The sequence below is a fragment of the Bos indicus x Bos taurus genome, chromosome 19 (assembly GCF_003369695.1).
Source record: "Bos indicus x Bos taurus breed Angus x Brahman F1 hybrid chromosome 19, Bos_hybrid_MaternalHap_v2.0, whole genome shotgun sequence".
In the NCBI taxonomy this organism is placed as follows: domain Eukaryota; kingdom Metazoa; phylum Chordata; class Mammalia; order Artiodactyla; family Bovidae; genus Bos; species Bos indicus x Bos taurus.
This window is the reverse complement of record NC_040094.1, coordinates 30037488-30060474: the sequence shown is the minus strand read 5'-3', so window position 1 is coordinate 30060474 and position 22987 is coordinate 30037488. Positions and strand designations below refer to the sequence as shown.

The 22987-nt window shown below is 46.5% G+C and overlaps 1 protein-coding gene across 1 annotated transcript in view; it reads right to left on the bottom strand.

Moving 5' to 3' along the window:
* The window catches only part of GLP2R (glucagon like peptide 2 receptor), a 43457-nt gene that overhangs the window by 5767 nt on the left and 14703 nt on the right, over positions 1-22987 (bottom strand). The window contains exons 5-11 of the mRNA XM_027518798.1: positions 20993-21099; positions 18586-18739; positions 18004-18163; positions 16904-16964; positions 14526-14595; positions 10984-11072; positions 2700-2838 (exon numbers count right to left, since the gene is read on the bottom strand). Coding sequence (XP_027374599.1) covers positions 2700-2838; positions 10984-11072; positions 14526-14595; positions 16904-16964; positions 18004-18163; positions 18586-18739; positions 20993-21099 — 780 coding nt within the window. The remainder of the gene's footprint in view (positions 1-2699; positions 2839-10983; positions 11073-14525; positions 14596-16903; positions 16965-18003; positions 18164-18585; positions 18740-20992; positions 21100-22987) is intronic.

The following is a 22987-nucleotide window of genomic DNA, read 5'->3' as shown; positions in this document are numbered from 1 at the left end:
CAGAGTCGGACACAACTGAAGCGACTTAGCAGCAGCAGCAGCAGATGGGACCAGATGCCATGATCTTCGTTTTCTGAATGCCGAAGCAGTAAGAAAAGGAAACTGTTGGGTCCAGTGCTGATTCCTGTGGTGGAGCCACTAAGACACAGCCCCCTGATAATGCACCTGCTCACCTGAGCTCCCACCTCTGCCCGGTGGCCTGGAGGGAAGAGCACAGGGTTATTCAGGAGGGCAGCCTCTGCCCCGGCATGAGGCTCTCAGTGTGCTTCTGTCTCTCTCTGGAGAGCCCATCTGATTCCTCACCCTCCTTGGCAGTGCTCCGGGGGAGCAGGGCTGCAGGACCAAGTGATCAGTGCAGTAGCTGGTCTCCAGAGACCGCCCCAATGTTTTCTCCATCCCTTTATGTGACTTCGAACATCAAGAGGTGGATCTTATCTTCCCTTCCCTCGAGGCTGGGATGACCTTGTGACTCCTCCTATGAGCACAATGTGGTGGGAAGTGACATTCTGGGAATTCTGGCCCTCCCTCTTAGAACACTTGCTCTGGGGATGTTCTGGGAGTCCAGCTGCCATGCTTCGAGGCGCACAAGATACATGAAGAAGCCACGTGGAGGAGGATGGAGGCTCTCTGATCCATATCCTCAGCAGAGCTCCCAGATGACAGCCCATGGCAACGTCCAGCGTGTGAATGAGCTGTCTTGGATGTTCCAGACCAATCCAACCTTCAGATGTTTGCAGCCTCATTCAAAGATGACATGTATCAAAAGGATCACTCTGACAGCCCAGCTCACAGACTCATTCAGGATAATAACATAGTTACTGCTTCAAACTATGATCGGGCCTGGTTTGTTACACAATAACGGGTGACCAAACATGTTTCCAGTCACCAGAGAGTTTGATAGGCTAGGATTCTTTCTCAGAAATCTGACCCACAAGACCCCACATGAGTGTCTGATCTTCAGCTGGCTTTGGGTACGTGAGATCAGCTGATCGAGGGGATCAAGCTCTCTGAGGAAAAAAGGGCACCAGATACTTCTGACAGAACAGCTGTGGGCTTTTGTTTTGTGTTGTCATTTCTCGTTTGGGATTACTTTTTAAAGAAGATTAAGACCAAGCAACATAGGAAACCCAAATGACTAAACTATATAGCCTTTGCAATCCCCCAAAAAGATGGAAATAAACATGGTTTCAAAATGCAAAAAATTATCAGTGTGTGCTCTCTGTTCAAAACTACATGCAATTCAGCTCTAACAGAAGGGAAAAAGAGCCATTGTCCAGTGATCCCTACCGTACCTCAGGCTCTGTCTCCCTGGCCTCTGGTGAGTGTGCAGTGGTCAGGAGCATTTTCTTCACTCTGCCCACAAACTCTCAGTACCTGACAGTGTCTGCTAGTGGCTTCAGGACTCTGATACAGGGACTTCCCTGGTGGTCCAGTGGCTAAGACTCCATGCTCCCAGTGCAGGGAATCCAGGTTCAATCCCTGGTTAGGGGACTAGGTCCCACATGCAGCAACTAGAGTTCACACGGCACAACCAGAAGATTCTGCATGCCTCAACTAAGACAGGGTGCAGCCAGATACATAAATAAATACTAAAAAAGAGACTGCTATAGGCAACTTGGTTCTGACCTTCACAGAGCACCTGAGAAGCCCTCCTGCACAGTGGTTACAAGCCAGGCTTAATCTCTGAATGCAAATCTCATCTCTGCTACTTGTTAGCATATGCAAAAGTTCCTCTGAGCCACAGATGTTTCAACTATAAAACGATAGAATAATCACTCCCTCACAGTGAGAATGGGAGGCTTCAATGACATTTATTTTGACCCAAACAAAACCAGTTCTGGTGGCAAAGAATTCACCTGCCAATGCAGGAGATGCAAGAAACGTGGGTTTGATCCCTGGGTCAGGAAGATCTACTGGAGAAGCAAATGGCAGTCCACTCCAGTATTCTTGCCTGGAGAATCCCCTGGACAGAGGAACCTGGTTGGCTACAGTCTATGGGGTTGCAAAGGGTCAGACATGGCTGAGCACAGCACAGAAAATCACTTCAGCCAGCCTCAGCCATCCAAGTCTGCAAAGCTTAGGCTCTAGATGAGTGGGGAAGTCATCTAGAAAGTTAAGCCCATGAATCCCATGAAAGAAAGATGAAACAGACCTACTATATCCTACCTGGATTGCTGACCCCCAGAATCATGAGAAATAATAAACATGACTGCCATTTTAATCCACTAAGTAATGGATGACAGTTTAAGCAATGGATGAGCAAAATGCCTAGGTACCTCAACCACAGCTGGCCTCTTGTTTCTAGATTCAGCTCCCACATAACTGTCAAGGTTCAAGAGCCTCCTGGTCTCTACTCACTGTTCATTTTGCACAAACTCTGTGGAGAACCCAGCAAAAATAGGCACTTAATAAAAGACTCCATGCTGACACTCGCAAAGAAAATGATTGTGAGTCACACCAACTATTACAGAGCAGGAAACAAACCACTTTCCCTTTTGTAGTCACCAAGTCATGCTGGCAAGATTAAAGCAACATGTTCTTCTCCACACTCTCCTAATTTGAAAGGCCCTCGCTGATCAATCCTGCCATTACTTGAACTCTTTTTCCACCTGCAGGCTCTTGAAATTCTGAGTCTGTTTGGATCAAAGGCATTAGGCTTTCTACAAAGGCAAGAAGTCCTTGTTCAGACATCTACTTACATGGAAGGAGCCCAGAGTCAATTGAATGAAGAGTCGTATATGTCTTGGAAATCCTTCAACTTGATCATCAGTGATGAAAGAGAAGAGAATGTCATGAACGCCCAATAAAGGGATGAGGACCAGTGTGGACTTGGCCAGTCTGCAAGTAACAACCGGAACAGGTGTCATGAAAGCCACCCTGGGAACAGGCAACATTTTCTGCTTTTCTGTGTACCGATTATGCTTAGTCGTTCAGTCATGTCTGACTCTTTGTGACCCCACGGACTGTAGCCCGCCAAGCTCCTCTGTCCATAGGGATTCTCCAGGCAAGAATACTGGAGTGGGGTTGCCATGCCTTCCTCCAGAGGGTCTTCCCAACCCAGGGATTGAACCCAGATCTCTCACATTGTAGACGGATTCTTTACCATCTGAGTCACTAGGGAAGCCCAAGAATACTAGAGTGGGTAGCCTATGCCTTCTCCAGGGGGAATTTCTCAACCCAGGAATTGAACTGGGGTCTCCTGCACTGCAGGGGGATTCTTTACCAGCTGAGCTACCAGGGAAGCCCTTTAGTATAGCTCTAATTGTATTGATAAATAGTTGGTTTTTCTGTTTGTCTCCTTGGGTACATATACATGGAATGCCCTAAGAGCCAGTATGGTCTTGTTCACAGATGCATCCCCACACTTGACTCATGGAAGATGCTCAGAAAACATGAATTAGATGGATGAATGGATTCCCCCATACAGATTATGATATACCTACAGATCTTAACATTTTATTTGATGGATATATTTACACGTACATGGGTATTCCCCTGGGACATTACACAAGTTCCCTATTGCCTGGCCAGCAAGTGCCTCTACTTCTTTCTCTATCCAGGACTTCCAACGTCAGTGCCTTACAGAGCCAGAGAAGGGAAAGAAAATGACTTGTCCAGGGTCACACAGCCACTAAGTGGTATCTCCCAGCCTGGAAGCAGGGCTTCTGACCTCACACTCAGGCCTTGCACACTAAAGCAGGATTTCATCATCTGTCCCCATGCTGTTCCCAACCTGACAGCGAGGGCAGCAGGAAATGAGACACTGATCCTTCTCGTAAAAAGCACCGTGTGGACACCGCTGTTGTATACACTCTACACAAAAAAGACAAACATTGCTTTGTACCACCCACGTGCAAATGCACAGCTGCGACCCAGACATTCCGTACCGCATACTGGTGGTTCCCAAATGGGCTATCAGAATTCCTACAAAGCTTTGAAAAAAAAAAAATATATATATATATAGGTTGGCTCTCAATACAGCTTCCTGGGTCCTGTGTCAACCCCCTGAATCAAAATCTCTGGAGGTTGGGTCCAGGGAATGAGGATGTGTAAAGGACTCCCCATGGGATATCAAGCAGCCACATTTGGAAACAACTTCTCTTCACTGTTGAGCAGCTTCTAAATTTCAAACTAACTACATGAGTAAAGGTGACTCACATTTGGGGCATAAACAAAGCTACTGTCTGATACACATCTGGGGAAAAAAGAGCTTAAATGTAATGAATTTTTTTTTTTTTTTTTTTGCCCAAGTCACTTGTCTTAAAGACTAGGAGAAGGTTCGTTTCTCCTCACTGAATAAAAACCCCATGGAGTTAAAGATGTGGAGGGACTTCCCTGGCAGTCCAGTGGTTAAGACTCTGTACTTCCGCTGCAGGGGTTCAGTCCCTGGTCAGGGAACTAAGATTCCACGTGCTGCATCTTGAAGTCAAAAAAAAAAAAAAAGATGTGGGAACAGAGAGGGTCAGCAGCCCCCATGTGCAGTATCTTCAGGGAGGTTTAATTTTATCCAAGAGAAAGCATCTATATGAATCTTGTATTTGAATGTTATCAATGAAATTAAAACCCTCACCTTTGTACCCTAAAAGGACCTACAGCCAGTAAGAGTTGAGCAGGAGTCACAAAGGAGGGGGACGCCCCCCACCCCCAGCACATGGGCTGAGCGTCCTAGGACAGAGCCCCGGGACCGAGGAGTGGAGAATCTGAGATGCAGCCACCAGTTAGGTGATCCTCCTGAGCCGAGCTCACACCTAGTAGAGCTCCCACACCCACCTGTGCACACTCACTTAGCTGAGCCACATTAAGGTGTTCCCAAGCAGAAACTCTGTCAAGAGTTTCACGTTTTGCTTGTTTGTTTCTCTAATTTCCAGGAGTATCTTAAATCAGAGGTGGCAAATTGGCATCCATGGGTTATATTTGACCTGCTTACAGCTTTTGCTTATGCTAGGTAGTGATCTTTGCTATTGGAGCTGCCCTTAAATAATGAGATTTCAAGCAAAGAGGTCCAGGTGTTCAGCTTCTTTTGAAAAGTAGGGAGATCTGACCAGACTGGGCCGCAATTCCTTGTTGCCAATCGTCATCTACAGCCTTTAGAGGGAACACGGTTTCTCCAACCCAAGACTGTTTGGCCCTTGCAAGCGTGTGAATCTTTGACCCTCACCCTGAGTTATTTAAAAAATCTTTATTTATGTATAAAAATATTAAAATATGTATGTATGTATGTATGGATTATTTTTAAAAAAAGATTTATTTAGCTGTATTGAGTCTTAGTTGTGGCACATGGGATCTAGCTCCCAGACCAGGGATCAAACCCATATCTCCCTGCATGAGGAGCTCAGAGTCTTAGTCACTGGACTGCCATGGCAGTCCCTATTTTGGATTTTAATAACACATACTTTCATGCATGTCTTATCATCGACTTATTCTCAGGGCCATGCTATGACATTATGTTTTTTAAATAAACTGTTCATCTTGAAATACTTTTCGATCTACAGAAAAGTAGCAAAGATCGCACAGAGAATTCCCACATACCCTTCACTTCCCCTAATGTTTAAGTTGTACAGACCCATGATGGGACCTTTGGCAGCACTAAGAAACCAGTGTTGGCACGTGGCCAATAACTATCCTCCAGACTTTACCCAGATTTTCACCAGCTTTTCCAATAACGTTCTTTTCACATTCCAAAATCCAATCCAAGGTCCCCACACTTAGCATGGAAGAATTGTTAAGGAATGATCATCTTCTAATGACTTTTTGGGTCATTTTACTAGCTGCTATCTCTCTGTGCGTATTCCAAAGGAATTTCCCATTCCTCATATGATTCTGAGTTCTCTTTGGACAAAAGACTATTTACATCTCTGTTTGGATGAAAATCCATAAGTACCTATAGCAGCTCCTCTTATGAACTGTGTTTATGCCCTTTTTCATCTACAGTCATTTGTTTATTTTAATGGTTTAATTTATTGCAGTCGGTTAGCTCTTCAACTAGAGAATGAAATGGCAACCCACTCCAGGATTCTTGCCTGGAGAATTCTGTGGACAGAGGAGCCTGATGGGCTGCTGTCCATGGAGTCACACAGAGTTGGACATGACTGAAGTGACTTAGCATGCATGCATGTATTGGAGAAGGAAATGGCAACCCACTCCAGTATTCTTGCTTGGAGAATCCCAGGGACAGAGGAGCCTGGTGGGCTGCCGTCTATGTGGTCGCACAGAGTCAGACACGACTGAAGCGACTTAGCAGCAGCAGCAACTCTTGTGAGTAAGTACAGAGAGGAGGAGGAGGAGCTGGGGCCAAAGGCAGTGGGACTTGAAGACAGTACCTGGGGCCGGGGTTTGAATCCCAGCACTGCCAATTACTAGCGATGTGGCCCTGGGCAAATTATTTAACCTCTCTCCCTGTAAAAATGAGGATTATACTACTACTACTATCATATGAAATGTTAAAATAATAATAAAAATATTATTAATAATAATAATTCCTAACATTGCCATTTTAAGGACTAAATAACATGGAGCCAACCCTCAGACTAAACCATACCCGATATGTGAAGCATGATCAATAACATTTAGTTGTCACTATTTTTAAAGAAGCCATCTCTCCCTCAGGTTGCTCACAATCTCAGTGACTTGGATCAATTTTTCTTCCATTGTGACATTTTTCTGAAAGTCCTTTATAAGTTCACTAAGAAATGGTTCTGGGCTTCCCTGATGGTCCTGTGGTTAAGAATTTGCCTTGCAGTGCAAGGGACACCAGTCTGATTGTCGGTCCAGGAAGATGCCGCGTGCGGCAGGGCAACTAAGGGCTCCACAACTACTGAGCCTGAACTAGGGGATTTCTTTGGAAGGAATGATGCTAAGGCTGAAACTCCAGTACTTTGGCCACCTCATGCGAAGAGTTGACTCATTGGAAAAGACTCTGATGCTGGGAGGGATTGGGGGCAGGAGGAGAAGGGGACGACAGAGGATGAGATGGCTGGATGGCATCACTGACTGGATGGACGTGAGTCTGAGTGAACTCCGGGAGTTGGTGATGGACAGGGAGGCCTGGTGTGCTGCGATTCATGGGGTGGCAAAGAGTCGGACACGACTGAGTGACTGAAATGAACTGAACTGAACTGATGGAGCAACTACTGGAGCCCGTGCTCCACAACAAGAGAAGCCAGTGCAATGAGAAGCCCAAGCACCGTAACTAGAGGGTAATCCTCGCTCTCCACAACTAGAGAAAATCTGCAGGCACAGCAACGAAGACCCATCACAACCAAAGACAGATAAATATATTTTTTAAAGATATGTACTTTAAAAAATAAAATAAAAATAAATTTTAAAAAAGACATGATTCTCCTTTATAAGTTCATTAAGAATCCTGCCCCACACATCACACCAAAAATTAAGATCATTTTTCTAGGAAGAGCATGTCACCTCCATTCTGGGAACCACAAGAAACAGAGAACTCCCTCCAGGCTGAGGGTCTGCTGGGGTCTGTCCACAATCCAGGGACACTGCTCTCTCTCCAGGTCTGCCTCAGTTGTCCTTTGCCAGACCATGCAGCTGGGCTAGTTACAGTTTACTGCTTGAATGATGGAAGCCGGGGAATGAGGGATAGGATTACAGAAGGTTCTGGAGTCCTAGCAACTTGCCTCTTTGGCGAGTCTCAAGTGTGTCTAATTTAAACTTTTCTAAAATATACTCCTGGAGGGGGTCCAAATCGTGAGAACTACATTCTGAAAGTTCTCGAAAACCTGGGAGAGTTGGAGGCCGGACTGTTCCTACCAGAGTTTGGACAAAATGCATTGGCTTCATCACCCTCTTCTCCTCATCCTTGCAGGGGCCCCAGTAGGGGGGACGTGGAAGAGGAGGACCTTCCAACATGGGGGAGGGCAGTATGAGCTGAGTGTGCTCATGACCCCTTGGGGTGACGGGAAGCAGCCCTCCCAGAACTTAGAAATGAGGGAGTTAGCACTGCTCAGACAGAAAGATGGGCAAATGCACGATTCCCTGGACCAGGTGGTAAAATAAGGTGGCCTAAGGGACATTTCCCTGGGGACTCCCCTTGTAGTCCAGTGGTTAAGAATCTGCCTTGCCACGCAGGGGCTATGGGTTCGATCCCTGGTTAGGGAACCAAGACTCCGCATGTCACAGGGCAACTAAGCTCAAGCACCACAACTATGGAGCCTGCGTGCTCTAGAGCCCACAAGACACAACTAGAGAGTCCTCGTGCTGCAATGGAAGATCCCATATGATGTAACAAAGATTCGTGTGCCACAACTAAGACCCAACGAAAATAGATAAAAATAAGTAATTTTTTTTTAAAGATAAGAGAAGTTTGAGAGCCATTGTTTTGGATAACTCTAGAGAAGAGCCTGGAAAAGAGGATGTCAGGCTGCTTAGAAACATACTTTCCATGGTCCAACCAGAAAATTGCATGTATCTGGTCCCATGGTCTATGTATTCTGACTGTGTATCAGAATCTTCTAGGAACTCTCCTGCAAGAAGTCCATGGGCAGGGAACACTGGTGGTCCAGTGGTTGCAATCTAGAACCTGTGCTCACAACAAGAGAAGCCCCCCGCCCAAGAAGCCCCCAACTAGCAAAAGCCTGCACACCACAACAAAGACCCAGCAAAACAACCCCCAACCAAAAGAAGTCCATGTGATGGGGCTCCATCCCTCGATACTGAATCTAATATCCAGCGGAGGGGCTCATGAGTCAGGGCTTTGGGGCCGGCTATCTGGTGATGCTTAACACAGCCAGGATGGAAAGCTATCATAGGGGCCACTGAGGGTCTGCAGCTCAGGGACGGCCCAGTGGTCCGTGGTGGGCTTTGGCAGGGTTTAGACACTCTGTCTGTGTGAGAGGTGGTGCCTTGACACTTGTCTGCCCCTGTTTCTGCCTCTTGGGAGTGCCGTCTTCTGATGGGTTTTCATGGTGACTGGGTTTCCCTGGTGGCTGGTTAGTGAAAGGATTCCCCGGTGAATGGACCCAGCCAGGGTAGAGGGGAGAAGCCCTGCTCTTGGCCTTGGATCTCCACCCTCAGAGACGGGTGAGAGGCTTAGCCTTGGGAAAAGGGCCAGAGAGGCTGTCAGCCACTTGGAGGCTTGGCCAGAGACGCCCAGAAAGACACATAGCTCTGTGTGGTCCGAGCCAGCTCAAGTACCCCCGGGCAATGGGGGTTTGCATAATATCTAAGCCAACAACTGTATATATTTGCCTGGTCCTGAACTGTATGTGTTTATGCTTCTGGAACTCCCGAGGGTAGGGGGTTAGGCTGATAGGACTTGGGGTCTGGAAACCCCAGGCAAATACTATTCATTGCATTTAATTAGGACCTCCTTTAACCCTCATCCCACTCCAGTATTCTTGCCTGGAGAATCCCATGGACGGAGGAGCCTGGTGGGCTGCAGTCCATGGGGTCGCAAAGAGTCGGACACGACTGAACGACTTCACTTTCTTTCTTTCCTTTAACCCTCGTCACAAGTTGAGGATGGGTCTGGGGTGACTCTCCCAGGTGACACACCAGAAAGCAGACCTGGGGAGGCCAAGCGACTTGCCCAAGGTCAGTCCAGGATGAAGGTCAGCATCGGCCCTCCTGATTCATTCTACACCCACATCCCGATCCGTGGCGAGTTGGAACGTGTACTCCTCACAGATGGGGTCCCCATCCTATTTTCCTTTCACTTGAAGAACAGGGATGGCACATCATAGACCCTCATTGAATGTCTGTTGGAAAAATGAAAAACTACCTTCCCCGCACACCTGGCTCAGGGTGGCTTCTGGCCTTAGAGGGAGAAGTCCAGCTATATAGCCACTCTCACGCATATCTCTGCCCCTGCTCTGCCACGTGGACTGAAATCTCTTAAGTTTTGAGCAAAACTTTGGGTTAAAACACTGCATCCCCAAGAAGCACACACATGCTATAGAAAGTAGAATAACTGGGAAAAGAGGAGGGGAGGGGGACCTTTGTCTCGCTTTCATTCAGCATTTGATTGACGGCAACACAGAAGTAAGTAATCACCCATGATCTGACACTGTGAGACGGGACCGCGGTCACCGTGGAAGCAGAACAAGGGATGCAGCAAAAGCAAGTCCCAGAGAAAACATGACTGTGTTAAAAATGTACTTCTTTGGGCTCCAAAAGTTTGTGGTCACATTACTCGAGGTCTTGATGCTGCTACTGCTAAGTGGCTTCAGTAGTGTCCGACTCTGTGCGACCCCATAGACGGCAGCCCACAAGGCTCCCCCGTCCCCGGGATTCTCCAGGCAAGAACACTGGAGTGGGTTGCCATTTCCTTCTCCAATGCATGAAAGTGAAAAGTGAAAGTGCAGTCGCTCAGTCGTGTCCGACTCCTAGCGACCCCATGGACTGCAGCCCACCAAGCTCCTCCGTCCATGGGATTTTCCAGGCAAGAGTATTGGAGTGGGGTGCCATTGCCTTCTCCGACTCAAGGTCTTAAAAATACCCAAATACTCTCTTCTGAGTTGTTGTTGTTCAGCTGCTATGTCATGACTGAGTCTTCTGTGACCCCATGGACTATAGCCCACCAGGCTTCTCTGTCTATGGGATTCTCCAGGCACAGATACTGGGGTGGGTTGCCATTTCCTTCTCCAGGGGCTTCTGAGTTACACTACGTCTTTTATTCTGTTACCTCAAATAAGGCAACTGTCCAACTCCCCTTCATGTGATTCTTTCCTATCCCTGTAAACCACCCACTCTTGGGGGCATTTTTCACAGTTTCCCCCTGGGAATGTGTGTGCCCTTGATTACTCACCACTGACTTCATTTTCATGGGACCAGAAGGTCCTCGATCTTTAGCAAAAGCCTTACATGACACCCTGACACTTTTTTCCAAGGGGCTCTTGCAGACACCCTCATCTCAGGAGAGAAACATATGAATGCCATTTTCCCCCTTCCTGGGACATTAGCCAGAATAGCCAGAAGGGGTCAAAATAAACTTTGACTGTTCGGTACTGACCTCAGGCCACTCACCTGTATTTATAATCTCTGAAGCACATTTGATGAGCTTTGAGCTTAGAAATGAGAAGCTTGAGAATTTTCAGGAAGATGAAGAAATTGACCTTGAAAAAAAAAGCAGATATAAATAAGTGATGGACTCTATGTGGCTATGACTATCAAGGTCACCCTGGACCTGCCATCAGATCCTTGTCCATGGAAATGGAATGGGGCAGGTTGGCAGTCAGCCAGTCAGGTAGTTAACAGTCAGAGTAATCACCTCTCTCCCAAAGGCCATCTCAACTGAGAGCCTGGAGAGGATTCTAAAGAGTCACTTATCCTTCTGGTTCTGGGACACCCACCACAATAGCCATCTGAGAAAGGCAAACAGACGTTTACATGACTATTTTTAATTAAAATTATTGAGGGACTTTCCTGGTGGTCCAGTGGTTAAGAATCCACCTTGCAATGCATGGGACACAGGTTCGATCCCTGGTCGGGGAACTAAGACCCCCACATGACACAAGGCATTGCCAAAAATTTTTTTAAATAAAAATAAGTAAAATAGAAAAGACTTTAAAATGCCTCTATGCAATGGAGAAAGAGCCCATAGAGATGGTGGTCAGGTTACAGTTAACGGAATAAAGTCTCTATAGACATTGAGCCAACACAATACTGATGTCCTTGTCTCAAACCACAGATTGAAACACAAGCTGAAGAATCCAACATGTACCTGTTATTACTTGTCTTATTGGCCTGGGGAAAATCGATACTCAAAGCTAAGACGGCAGGGTTTCAGGCAAGAGGCTATGTATCCAATCTGCAAGCCAACAGGGAGAAGGGAAATTCCCAGCCAAGGAATATTTAGTAACAGAACACTTAAAGGCAAACTAAGTGTAACCAAGTAATTTATCCCCTTTAATGGGATATCTGTTTTTCATCACAAAGAGAAAACGCTGTGTCCTTGGCTTAGTGGCTTGTTGAACTTGAGCATTTTTCTTACAAAGTAAGCCTAACAGGGAAAGGCACATATTTCAGGGAATTAATTTCAACCAGGACTGTCTCGTAGGAAATGAAGGTTTGTGATGAATGTGTTGATTCATTGTTCTTTGCGTCTTCCAGAGACCAGACAAGAGAAAATGGGCATCGACCACTGACATGGAATGAAACACCAGCCTAGTGGACCACAGAACCTCCATCCATCCAGGTGCCCCAGAACTCAGGGCTCAGCAGTCACAGTGGGATGGGGCGGTTTCTCATCTGTACACCATCTGGAAAGGGGCTGAAGGAGGACTTTTTTTTTTTTAACAAGTTTCTTTTTCTTTTGGCTGCACTGGGTCTCCATTACTGGGTACGGGCTTTCCCAAGTCACAGTGAGCGGGGGCTACTTTGTGTCGTGGTGTGCAGGCTTCTCGTTGTCACGGTGGCTTTCCTCCCTCGGCACACAGGCCCCAGGGCACGTGGGCTCAGTAGCTGCAGCTCCCAGGCTCTAGAGTGCGGGCTTCCATAGTTATGGCACACGGGCTTCGCTGCTCTGTGGCATGTGGACTCTTCCCAGATCAGGGATTGAACCTGCGTGCCCTGCATTCGTGGGCGGATTCTTCTCCACTCTGCCACCAGGGTCCTGAAGGAGGACATTTTTGAAGAACCAAGCCAGCTCCTGTTGGATTCTGTGACCAGACATGGGACACTTAGGATCCCAAACATATAAGGCTCTTTTTCCAGCCCTAGACAATACAGAATGCATTCAATTCAGTTCAGTTCAGTTGCTTAGTCGTGTCTGACTCTTTGCGACCCCATGGACTGCAGCACGCCAGGCTTCCCTGTCCATTACCAACTCCCAGAGCTTACTCAAACTCATGTCCATCGAGTCAGTGATACGATCCAACCATCTCATCCTCTGTTGTCCCCTTCTCCTCCTGCCTTCAATCTTTCCCAGCATCAGAGTCTTTTCCAATGAGTCAGTTCTTCGCATCAGGTGGCCAAAGTTTTGGAGTTTCAGCTTCAGCATCAATCCTTCCAAAGAATATTCAGGACTGATTTCCTTTGGGATTGACTGGTTTGATCTCCTTGCTGTCCAGGGGACTCTCAAGAGTCTTCTCCAACTCCACAGTTCAAAAGCATCAGTTCTTCAGTGCTCAGCCTTCTTTATGGCCCAACTCTCATATCCATACATGACTACTGGAAAAACCATAGCTTTGACTAGATGGACCTTTGTCAGTAAAGTGATGTCACTGCTTTTTAATATGCTGTCTGGGTTGGCCATAGCTTTTCTTTCAAGGAGCAAGTGTCTTTTAATTTCAGGGCTGCAGTCACCATCTGCAGTGATTTTTGGAGCCCAGGAAAATAAAGCCTCTCACAGAATGCATACGGTCAGATGTACTGTTCTTGGTGACATTTCTCTGGCAACACTCAGCTGCCGTGCTCAGATCTGGGTCTACAAGTTGGCAGGGGTGGTTGTAGAAAGGTGGGGGCTCAGAGTTTGATGTCATGTAACCCAAAACTCATCTGCCTCCCCACCACCCCATCAGCCCCCTCAACCCCCTCCACTCCTGCTGCATAGACTAAAATGCCTACGTTAGAACTACTCCTTTAGGTTAAAACACTCCATTCCTAAGAGCCCTGCTGAAGGAAGGGCACACCGAAGGTGAAGGGAGGCTGAAGGGGGATTTCTCTTTCTTATCTGCTCACTCGCTCATTTTTACAACAAGGAAGGATTCAATCAATACCTATGATCTGACTTGCTCTCATCATGAGAAGGAGAAGATGGGACAGCAAAGGAAAACAACCCACGTGCTGCAACCACTGAAGCCCAGGCACCTAGATCCTGAGCCAAGAAGAGCCACAGCAATGAGAAGCCCGCACACCGCAACACAGAGTAGCCCCACTCACTGCAACTAGAAAGCCCACGCTCAGCAAAGAAGCGCAGCCAAAAATAATAACTAAATATATATTTTTTAAAGGAATAAAGGCCCTTCCTCTGCAAGGTCTCAGAGTAGCATCACCAACTGACTCTAACCCTCAGCACAGCTTTGCGTTAATAGTGATTGACTATATATATATATATATATTTTTTTTTTTTTCCCCTTCTAAAAAAAGCTTCCTTAGTCTCCCCTCTCTCCTGCTAATGGTGTTGAAATCCAGGCCCATAGCTTTGCTGTCCCTGGACTTGTCCATGACTCAAGACCCTGCAGCCCCAAGGTTTGTCCACATCGAAGACAGTTGATAGGGGGTCACCGAGCTGACTACAGGTTTCTTTACATAGTCTGAAAACCCAGAGAGAAGGAGGCTTAGAGGGTGAGCCTGGATTTAGGTCCTGAACCAAAACAAGAAGTTTCTTGTGAGAGAGGAGATTATATGGCACACTTACTTCTGCCATGACACAACACCCATGAGGAGTTTCTTATTTGTTTCTTCTCGTTCAACAGATCCAAACCACGGCTCAGCATCTTCATCTCGAGGGATCTGGCCCAGGTTCTTTCTGAGCCAGAGAATTTGATGGGAGGCAGGGAAGGGGGTGGGGTCCTCCACAGCTGCTGAGCTCAGAGAGGGAAAAGGGTGGGTGGGGTGGTCCTCACCGTTATGCAAAGCATCATGGGTCCTCGGATGATCCACCAGATATTCTTATTCCTGTTGTTTCCCCAGCACCTAAGGCAAAGAGTGGGCAGTAGAAGACTTACAGTTGAGACAGTAAAGACCCCAAGCTCCCTGGAAGAAGGCTCACTTGGTGTGGGGAGGGAGGACTCAAATCCCTTCTTACTAGGTTGATAGTGTTGACTTTTTTTTTTTTTTTTTTGGTGAACCAGAAAAATGGTCTTCATGCTAACAGCTTGCAGTGTATCCTTCTACATATTTTCCCATGTTCGTACAAACATAAACTCTTCATTATATGAGCACACCTCGTTTTCCTATGCTTCACTTTGTTGCACTTTGCAGATACTGCGTTTTTTACAGATTGAAGGTTTATGGCAAGCTTGCATAGGGCAAGTCTATTGGTGCCATTTTTTCCAATAGCATTTGCTCACGTCATGTGTGTCTCTGCGTCACATTTTGGTAATTCTCACAATATTTCAAACTTCTTCATTGTTGTTACATTTGTTATGGTGATCTGTGATCAGTGGTCTTTGATGTCACTATGGTCATTGTTTTGGGGTGCTATGAACTGTGCCTGTATAAAACATTGAACTTAATAAATGTGTGTTTCTGACTCCTCCACCAACTGCCCATTCTCCCATCTCTCTCCCTCTCCTCATGCCTTCCTATTCCCCAAGACACAAATAGTGAAATTAATCCAATTAGTAATCCTACAAAGGCCTCTAAGTGTTCAAGTGAAAGAAAGAGACATATCTCTCACTTGAAGTCAAATGTTAAAAACAATTAAGGTTAGTGAGGAAGGCATGTCACAAGCTGAGACTGGCTGAAAGCTAGGGTTCTTGCCTCAAACAGTTAGCGAAGCTGTGAACACAAAGGAAAAGTTCTTGAAGGAAATTAGAAGTGCTACTCCAGTGAACACACAAATGATAAGAAAGCAAAACAGCTTTCTGGCTGATACGGAGACAGTCGGAGTCTGGAGAGAAAATCAAACCAGCCACAACATTCCCTTAAGCCGAAGCCTGATCCAAGCAAGGTCTTAACTCTCTTCAATTCTATGAAGGCCAAGAGAGCTGAGGAAGTTGCAGAAAAAAAAACTGTGAAATTAGCTGACATGGGTTAATGAGCTTTAGGAGAGAAGCCATCTTTATGACATGAAAATGTAAGGGGAAGCAGCAAGCGCTCGGTGCAGAAGCTACAGTGAGTTATCTGGAAGAGCTAGCTAAGACCACAAATGAAGGTGGCTACACTGAACAACAGATTTTCAAGGTAGGCTAAGCAATCATCCATTGGGAGAAGGTTCCATCCAGGACTTTCATAACTAGAGAGGAGAAGTCAATGCCTGGTTTCAAAGCTTCAAGGGACAGGCTGACTCTCTAGTTAGGGGGCTAATGCAGCTGGTGACTTTAAGTTGGAACCAGTGCTCATTTACATTCCCAAAATCCTAACTTGTACTAGAGCTACCCTGCCTGTGATCTATACATGGAACAACAAAGCGTGGATGATAGCACATACATTTACAATGTGAGTTACTGAAAATTTTAAACTCACTGTTGTAAACTACTCAGAAAAAAAAAATCCTTTCAAAAATATTACTGCTCATTAACAATCCACCTGGTCACACAAGAGCAGTATATGAGAATATTTGATCTTAGTTCCCGGACCAGGGATCAAGCCTGCATACCCTGCATTGCAAGGTTGATTCTTAACCACTGAACCAGCAGGGAAGTCCCTGTTTTGTTTTTAACTTCTGAATTTCTTATTGTGTGTCTCCTCTCTTCAATCTCATTTGAGACATAAGAATCAGGGACACATTTTTCTTGTTCTTATGTTCCTATCTTTACACATACCATTTTTTCAGTCTTCACCCAAGAGCTCTGATGAAGATGAGCAATGAGATTAATGTTGTTTTCATGCCTACTAGCATAACATCCATTCTGCAGTCCATAGATCAAGGAGTAACAGATGAATTACTACAAATCTTTGATTCTTTTACCTATATTCTTAAGTATATTCTATATGGCCCAAATGGAAGGGAGCGGATATTCTCTTTGGGAAAATGATGTATTCCTTATATTGGGGCCATCTTGGAATGAGGCTTCCCAGGTGGCTCAGTGGTAAAGAACCTGCCTGCCAATGCAGGAGATCCAGGAGATGTGGGTTCAATCGCTGGACTGGGAAGATCCCCTGGAGAAGGAAATGGTAACCTGCTCCAGTCTTCTTGCCTGTGAGATCCCATGGACAGAGGGAGTCTGGTGGGCTGCAGTCCATGGGGTCACCAAGAGCTGAACACGGCTGAACACACAGCATAGTACATCTCGGAATAACTAGCTCATGGAAGTTCAAAAAGAGGTGAGTTACCTACCCTGTATTCTCCAGCTGAGCACGGGCAATGCTCCAGGGCACAACGAAGAGCACCGGGAAGCCTGGGAGAAAACACGGAAATGGGGTCAAGGGCTGGTTGGCCAAACTTGCCTACTGCTCATCCCACCCTGATGGGCCAAGTACACCTGGTTAAAATTATAAAAAAAACAAACATCATAGAATTGTGGGCTGTGAGAGCTGGAGAGACCTACAGATGGCACAGAGCCATCCATTTGTTGGGAAACCAGGAGGCAGAGAGGAGACCAAATTTGCCACCTGTCACAAAGTAGCTTAGAGTAAATCCAAAGACATTAATCAAGCCTCCTGAATCCCAAGCCAGAGTTAGTCCTTCTGATTATTGCAACCTCAACTTCCCCAAGAATCTATGGCAGCAAGAGCTCCATATCTCATCCTGGAGGTTTGGTTGGCCCATGGACTGAATGTTTGTGTCCCCCAAATTCATACATTGAAGCCCTAACCCCCAGTGTGATGACATTTGAAAAAAGGACCTTTGGAGGTAATTAGGTTTAGATGGCATGTGTGTAGGGGCTGGTCATCATGATGGGATTACTGTCCTTATCAGAAGAGACCAGAGAGCTTGCTTTCTCTCTCTCTCTGCAATATGAGGCTATAGCAAGAAGGCAGCTGTCTGCAAGCCAAGAAGAGGAACTTCATCGGAACTCAACCATCGTGGTGCCACAGTCTTACACTTCTCAGCCTCTAGAACCTTGAGAAATAAACGTCTGCATTTTAAGCCACACAGTCTATGGCATTTGTTACGGCAGCCCTAGTAGATAATACAGTTGGGGACAGGTTAGGAGGAATGTCATCTGACTCTACCAAAAACTTCCCAATTTCTGAACATGTGTATTGGGTCTACAGCACTTATATCTACATAAATATACATGCAGGTGCATGCACACATGTGTACATGTGCACGCATGCACACGCACACACACACACACACACACACACACTACCCCTCTCTTCAGAGCCTCTTGTCATTGAGGAATTATCTATCCCAGAGACGTCCCTCCAACTCCAACCAAAAGCTCTACTGGGCTCCCATGTTCAGACAGATCCCCAGTTCAGGTCACTCACCCCAACCCACCAGCAGGTATCTGGGCCACAGCCGCCTTTCTGAAAGCATTATGGGCTCCAGCAGTGTGTGAAGGTAAAGGCCTTCGACGAGCAGCCACGAGTAATTGGTGCCCACAAAGTAGTGCAAGAGGACCTGGGCTGAGCGGCAGGAGGCAGCAATCTGGAAAGGACAGAGCACCTGGGGGTGAGTCCAGGTTTCTCAGCATCTGGACCACAGCAGAGGGGAGAAGGGCCTCCACACACAAGTCCCTGCCTCTGAACTCCCCTCTCTCTCAGACACAAGAGTTTTTTCAGAAACAGTGCTATTGCACACTTAATAGACCACAGCACAGTGTACATACACCATGGTCAGTGTTCTTGTTGTATGCACTGTCTGCTCTGCTTAGTCGCTCAGTCATCTCCAACTTTTTGCAACCCATTCTCGGGACGTTGGCTTTAAAAAAAAAAATCAGGTGATGCATCTCTTACCAGAAAGACTGACACCCCTTTCTCTCTCTCATCCACTCCCCAGCCTCACCTTCCTGCTCTCTGATTCCCAGGACTGATCCACCAGGTAGAGCCCAGGAATGAGGAAGCACATACCTCCGACACATAGGACAGCCACTCTGTCTCACTGTTGGGCGTCTTGGAGTAAGATTTGTAGAAGATGACGTCTTTCACCAGCACAGCCAGGGCTCTCAGGATGAAAGAGGCAAACAAGTTCATGTGGATGTAGTTACGTGTGCAGTGGAGTTTTCTGGGCAGGGAGAAAACCAAGGGTCTTCCCTCAGAAAAGAATGGCTCAGACCAACAGGTGTGTGCCTGAAACCTGTGTATGTGCCACCAAAGGGCACAGGTTCAGAGTGTAGGCTGCAGAGCTGGATGGATGGTGCAAAGGATCTTACCTCTCTCTGCCTCACTTTCCTCATCTGTAAGACGGGGAGAATAACAGGTACCATTTATAACATGCCAGGCTAGGCTCCAAGCTATTTGCATGCGGATTTAGTTAAGGGCATCCTTACTCCTATCACTTACATCACAGTCTCAGAGGAGTAAGTGCCAGAGGTGAGATTTAGATTCAGAAACTCTGAGGTCCACATATGGCTCTCCAAGACTCTACTCCCTCTAAGAACGTAGGCACTCGTCGCAAAGGCTACATGAGGATCCAACCAGTTAATGGGTGAAAAGTACCCACGCAGCACCTGGCACTTAAGAAGTACCCAGAAAATGTCAACTCTCATGACCTCCCTCACCCACCTGGAGCCTCCAGCACCAGCCGACGTAAAACTGCATCCTTGGTCTCTCTAGGCAAAAGGGCCCTTTTCCATCACTGTGTTCTCAGAGCCCCGCCTATGCCCCTGTGTGACACATGCCCAGTCCTGCCTCTCTCTAGAGCTATTATTACTTTTATCATTTCCAAAAAGATTTGAGCAGATCTTTGTGTTTCATGATTCATGCATTCTTCTCCCTAGACTGGGCAGGGACTGGGTCTTGCTCTCCTCAGAGCCAGAGACAAAAATGAAGACATGGTCGACCCAGGCTCTGCTCAAGTTAATTCTTCTGAGGCTGGGCAGTTATCTTCTCCTGGCCTTGTTCTGAGACTTTGGGAACGTGAGTGGAGGTGGTCACCGAGGGCAGTGGGCACAGGCTGCGGAATTCTCTCCTGATATTCAACGATTGCTCTCCCACTGGGGCAGGTGGTCATGACTCCGCTTTCTGCTCCAGGAGCTAAAGAACATCATGGGATTGAGGGGGCAGGTGGGGCCAGACTGGACCTCACACAGCCCAGGTGGGAGTGCTCTGGAACCAGCATCCAGGGTCCCCATCCAAGTCTCTGCATCCGTGTTGAACGCTCACTCTACCACGTTACACTCCATTAGGTTCTTGAATTGACCAAGACCAGGAGACAGCCTTGGAGGGTTCCTTAAGGGGTCTATAAGTATCTCACTTGAGTGACTTCTAAAATGACTTAGTAAAATGCACTCCAGTTTTGGATTCTGAAAAGCGCTACAATAAAGGAATGAAAGTGCTCAGCCTCTGGACCACCTGCTCATGATTTTGGCTCCATCATTCACCAGCTGTGTGACTGTGGGCAAGTCACTTCATCTCCCTCTGTTTCAGTTAACTCACTCATAAAATGGGGGCGATAATAAGGCTAATCTCCAAGGATTAGAATTCATCTTAATTCTGATTAGAAAGAGACTTAAATGACTTAATGCATGTAACAGGGCCCGGCATCCTCAAAAGGTTAATGGCTAATTGGAGTCCGAGGGTCCTGGGTTAAAATCCCAGCTCTCCCACTCACTAATATGCCTTGGGGAAGTTTCTTAATCTTGTCCATAAAAATAGTGCATCCAGTAGAGCTATGGTGAGAATGGGCTGTGGCAGTCATGGGTATGTACGACTAGGAATTTAGAGCAGGGACTAGGAGTTTGGGCAGAGCTCATCTAATCCAATGGAGAAGGCAATGGCACCCTACTCCAGTACTTTTGCCTGGAAAATCCCATGGACAGAGGAGCCTGGTGGGCTGCAGTCCATGGGGTCGCTAGAGTCTGACACGACTGAGCGACTTCACTTTCACTTTCATGCATTGGAGAGGGAAATGGCAACCCACTCGAGTGTTCTTGCCTAGAGACTCCCAGGGATGGGGGAACCTGGTGGGCTGCCGTCTATGGGGTCGCACAGGGTCGGACATGACTGAAGCGACTTAGCAGCAGCAGCAGCAGCAGCAGCATCTAATCCAAAGAGACAAAGACAGAGTTGGGAGCCCCAGGTTCCAGTCCTAGCTGTGCTTTGCAACCCAGGGTGGCTCAGTACCTATCCCTGGACCTCCCAGATCCCTTCTCTTTGCCTACAAAAATGGGATGGATGGACTGGAGACTGTCTCGGATCCCCTCCAGCTCTGAGGAGCCATGAAATCACCCAGCCTGGTCTCCTGCCTTCTCAAGGGAGCCAATGAGCACATGCCTGGATACCTGCCTGAGCACATGCAGGCAGCAGTTCCACTCACCGAAGAAACAAGAGGAGGGTGAGAGCCAGGAAGAGCGAGACGATGGAGAGAGAGTAGCCCACTGTGTACAACAGCTGCAGTGTCGACAGCAAGGTGCGGTGTTCAACCTGAGCGCAGAGGAAGAGCAGACATGACTGGCAAGCCAGGCAGCTATGGCGTCCAGCCCCTGGATCCATGCCCCCAACCACCAAGGGTCTAGGTTTGAACCCGAGGACACTTGTTGACACCATAGCCCTCTGGCACATCTCAGAGTTCAAGGAAACTTCATGAGTGAAGAACCCACTATGGGTCTCACCTCCGTGGTTGGTCCCACCACCACCCAGCAGCAATGCACCAAGATTCATGATATCTTAAGAGAACTGTGCCCAGGACCAGAGGGTGCCTTGGGAATGAAGACAGGTTCTTTGCCCCTGGATGTGCTGTTCCTACAGTGTAGGGGCCTCTCTCTCTGGAAGACAGGGCCAGCTTTCCATCTCGATGTCTCCCTCCTAAAGTAACTCTTCATAGATGATCCCTTAAACAAAGACCCAGTTAAACACTGGAATATTTTCTGAGTCCCAGGATAGCCTGATGGTGAACAGAGGATAGTTTACTGGAAATTCTGTGGGATTTTTTAATGGAATCCCTTCTCACTCAATCCATTGTGCATATAGCCATCAAGATTATGTTTCTGAATAAATTTTTGCACAAGAACCCACAGCTAATATGTATTATCTGCTAGATTATGCCTAAACTTCTCTGCATAACCTTAACAGAAGTTAATCAGCTTCACAGAAGTATAATTGGGATACAGCAAACTACACATATTGAAAGTATAAACCTCGGGAAATTTGGACATGACTATATCTCTGATGTCATTTTCACATTCAAGATAATGAACATTTCCATCACCTCCCCAAAGTTTCCTTGTGGCCCTTTGTAATTCATCTCCTCTCATCGTTTCTTGCCCTTAGAGACAAGTTTGCATTTTCTAAAATGTTTATAAATGGAAACTTCTAAGTATTCAATTTTCTGTTAGGCTTATTTCCCTCAGAGTAATTATTTAGAGATTCATCCTTATCATAGTATGTATCTTAGTTCATTCCTTTGTTGTTTTTATTGTTTAGTTGCTCTGCAACCCCATGAACTGCAGCATGCCTGGCTCTCTTTCACTATCTCCCAGAGATTGCTCAAACTCATGTCCATTGAGTCAGTGGTGCCATCCAGCCATCTCATCCTCCCCTTCTCCTCCTGCCCTCAATCTTTCCCAGCATCAGGGTCTTTTCCAGTGAGTCATTGCTTCACATCAGGTGGCCAAAGTATTTGAGCTTCGGCTTCAGCATCAGTCCTTCCAATGAGTATTCAGGGTTGATTTCCTTTAAGATTGACTGGTTCGATCTCCCTGCTGTTCAAGGGACTCTCAAGAATACTACTCAGCCAGCATTTTTTGACAATATGGATGAACCTCGAGGGTATTATGCTATGTGAAATAAGTCAGACAGAGAAAGATAAATACTGTATTATTTCACTTGTATGTGGAATATTAAAAATGAACAATCAAAAACAAGCAAATCAAATAAATGATCAAACCAAACAAAAATAAACATGTATACACAGAGAACAGAGTGGTGGTTATCAGAGGGGGAGAGGCAGAGGGAAGGGTAAATTAGGTAAAGGAGATCAACTCTATGGTGATAGATGGAAAGTAATCTTTTGGCGGTGAGCATGCTGTAGGGTTTACAGAGGTAGCAATACAGTGTCGTTCACGTGAAACTTAAATAATGTTATAAACCAGTATTACTGTTGAGTAGTATCCTATTATGAATATACCACGATTTACTTATGCACTCACCCATTGATGGACTTTTGGATTGCTTTCAGAGTTTAACTTTCACAAATAAAGTTGCTCTGAAAACTTCTGTACAAGATTTTACGTGGACACAGGTTTTCATCTCTCTCAGATAAATATCTAGAAATAGAATGACAGGGTAGCATGGTATGTGCTTTAACTTCTTA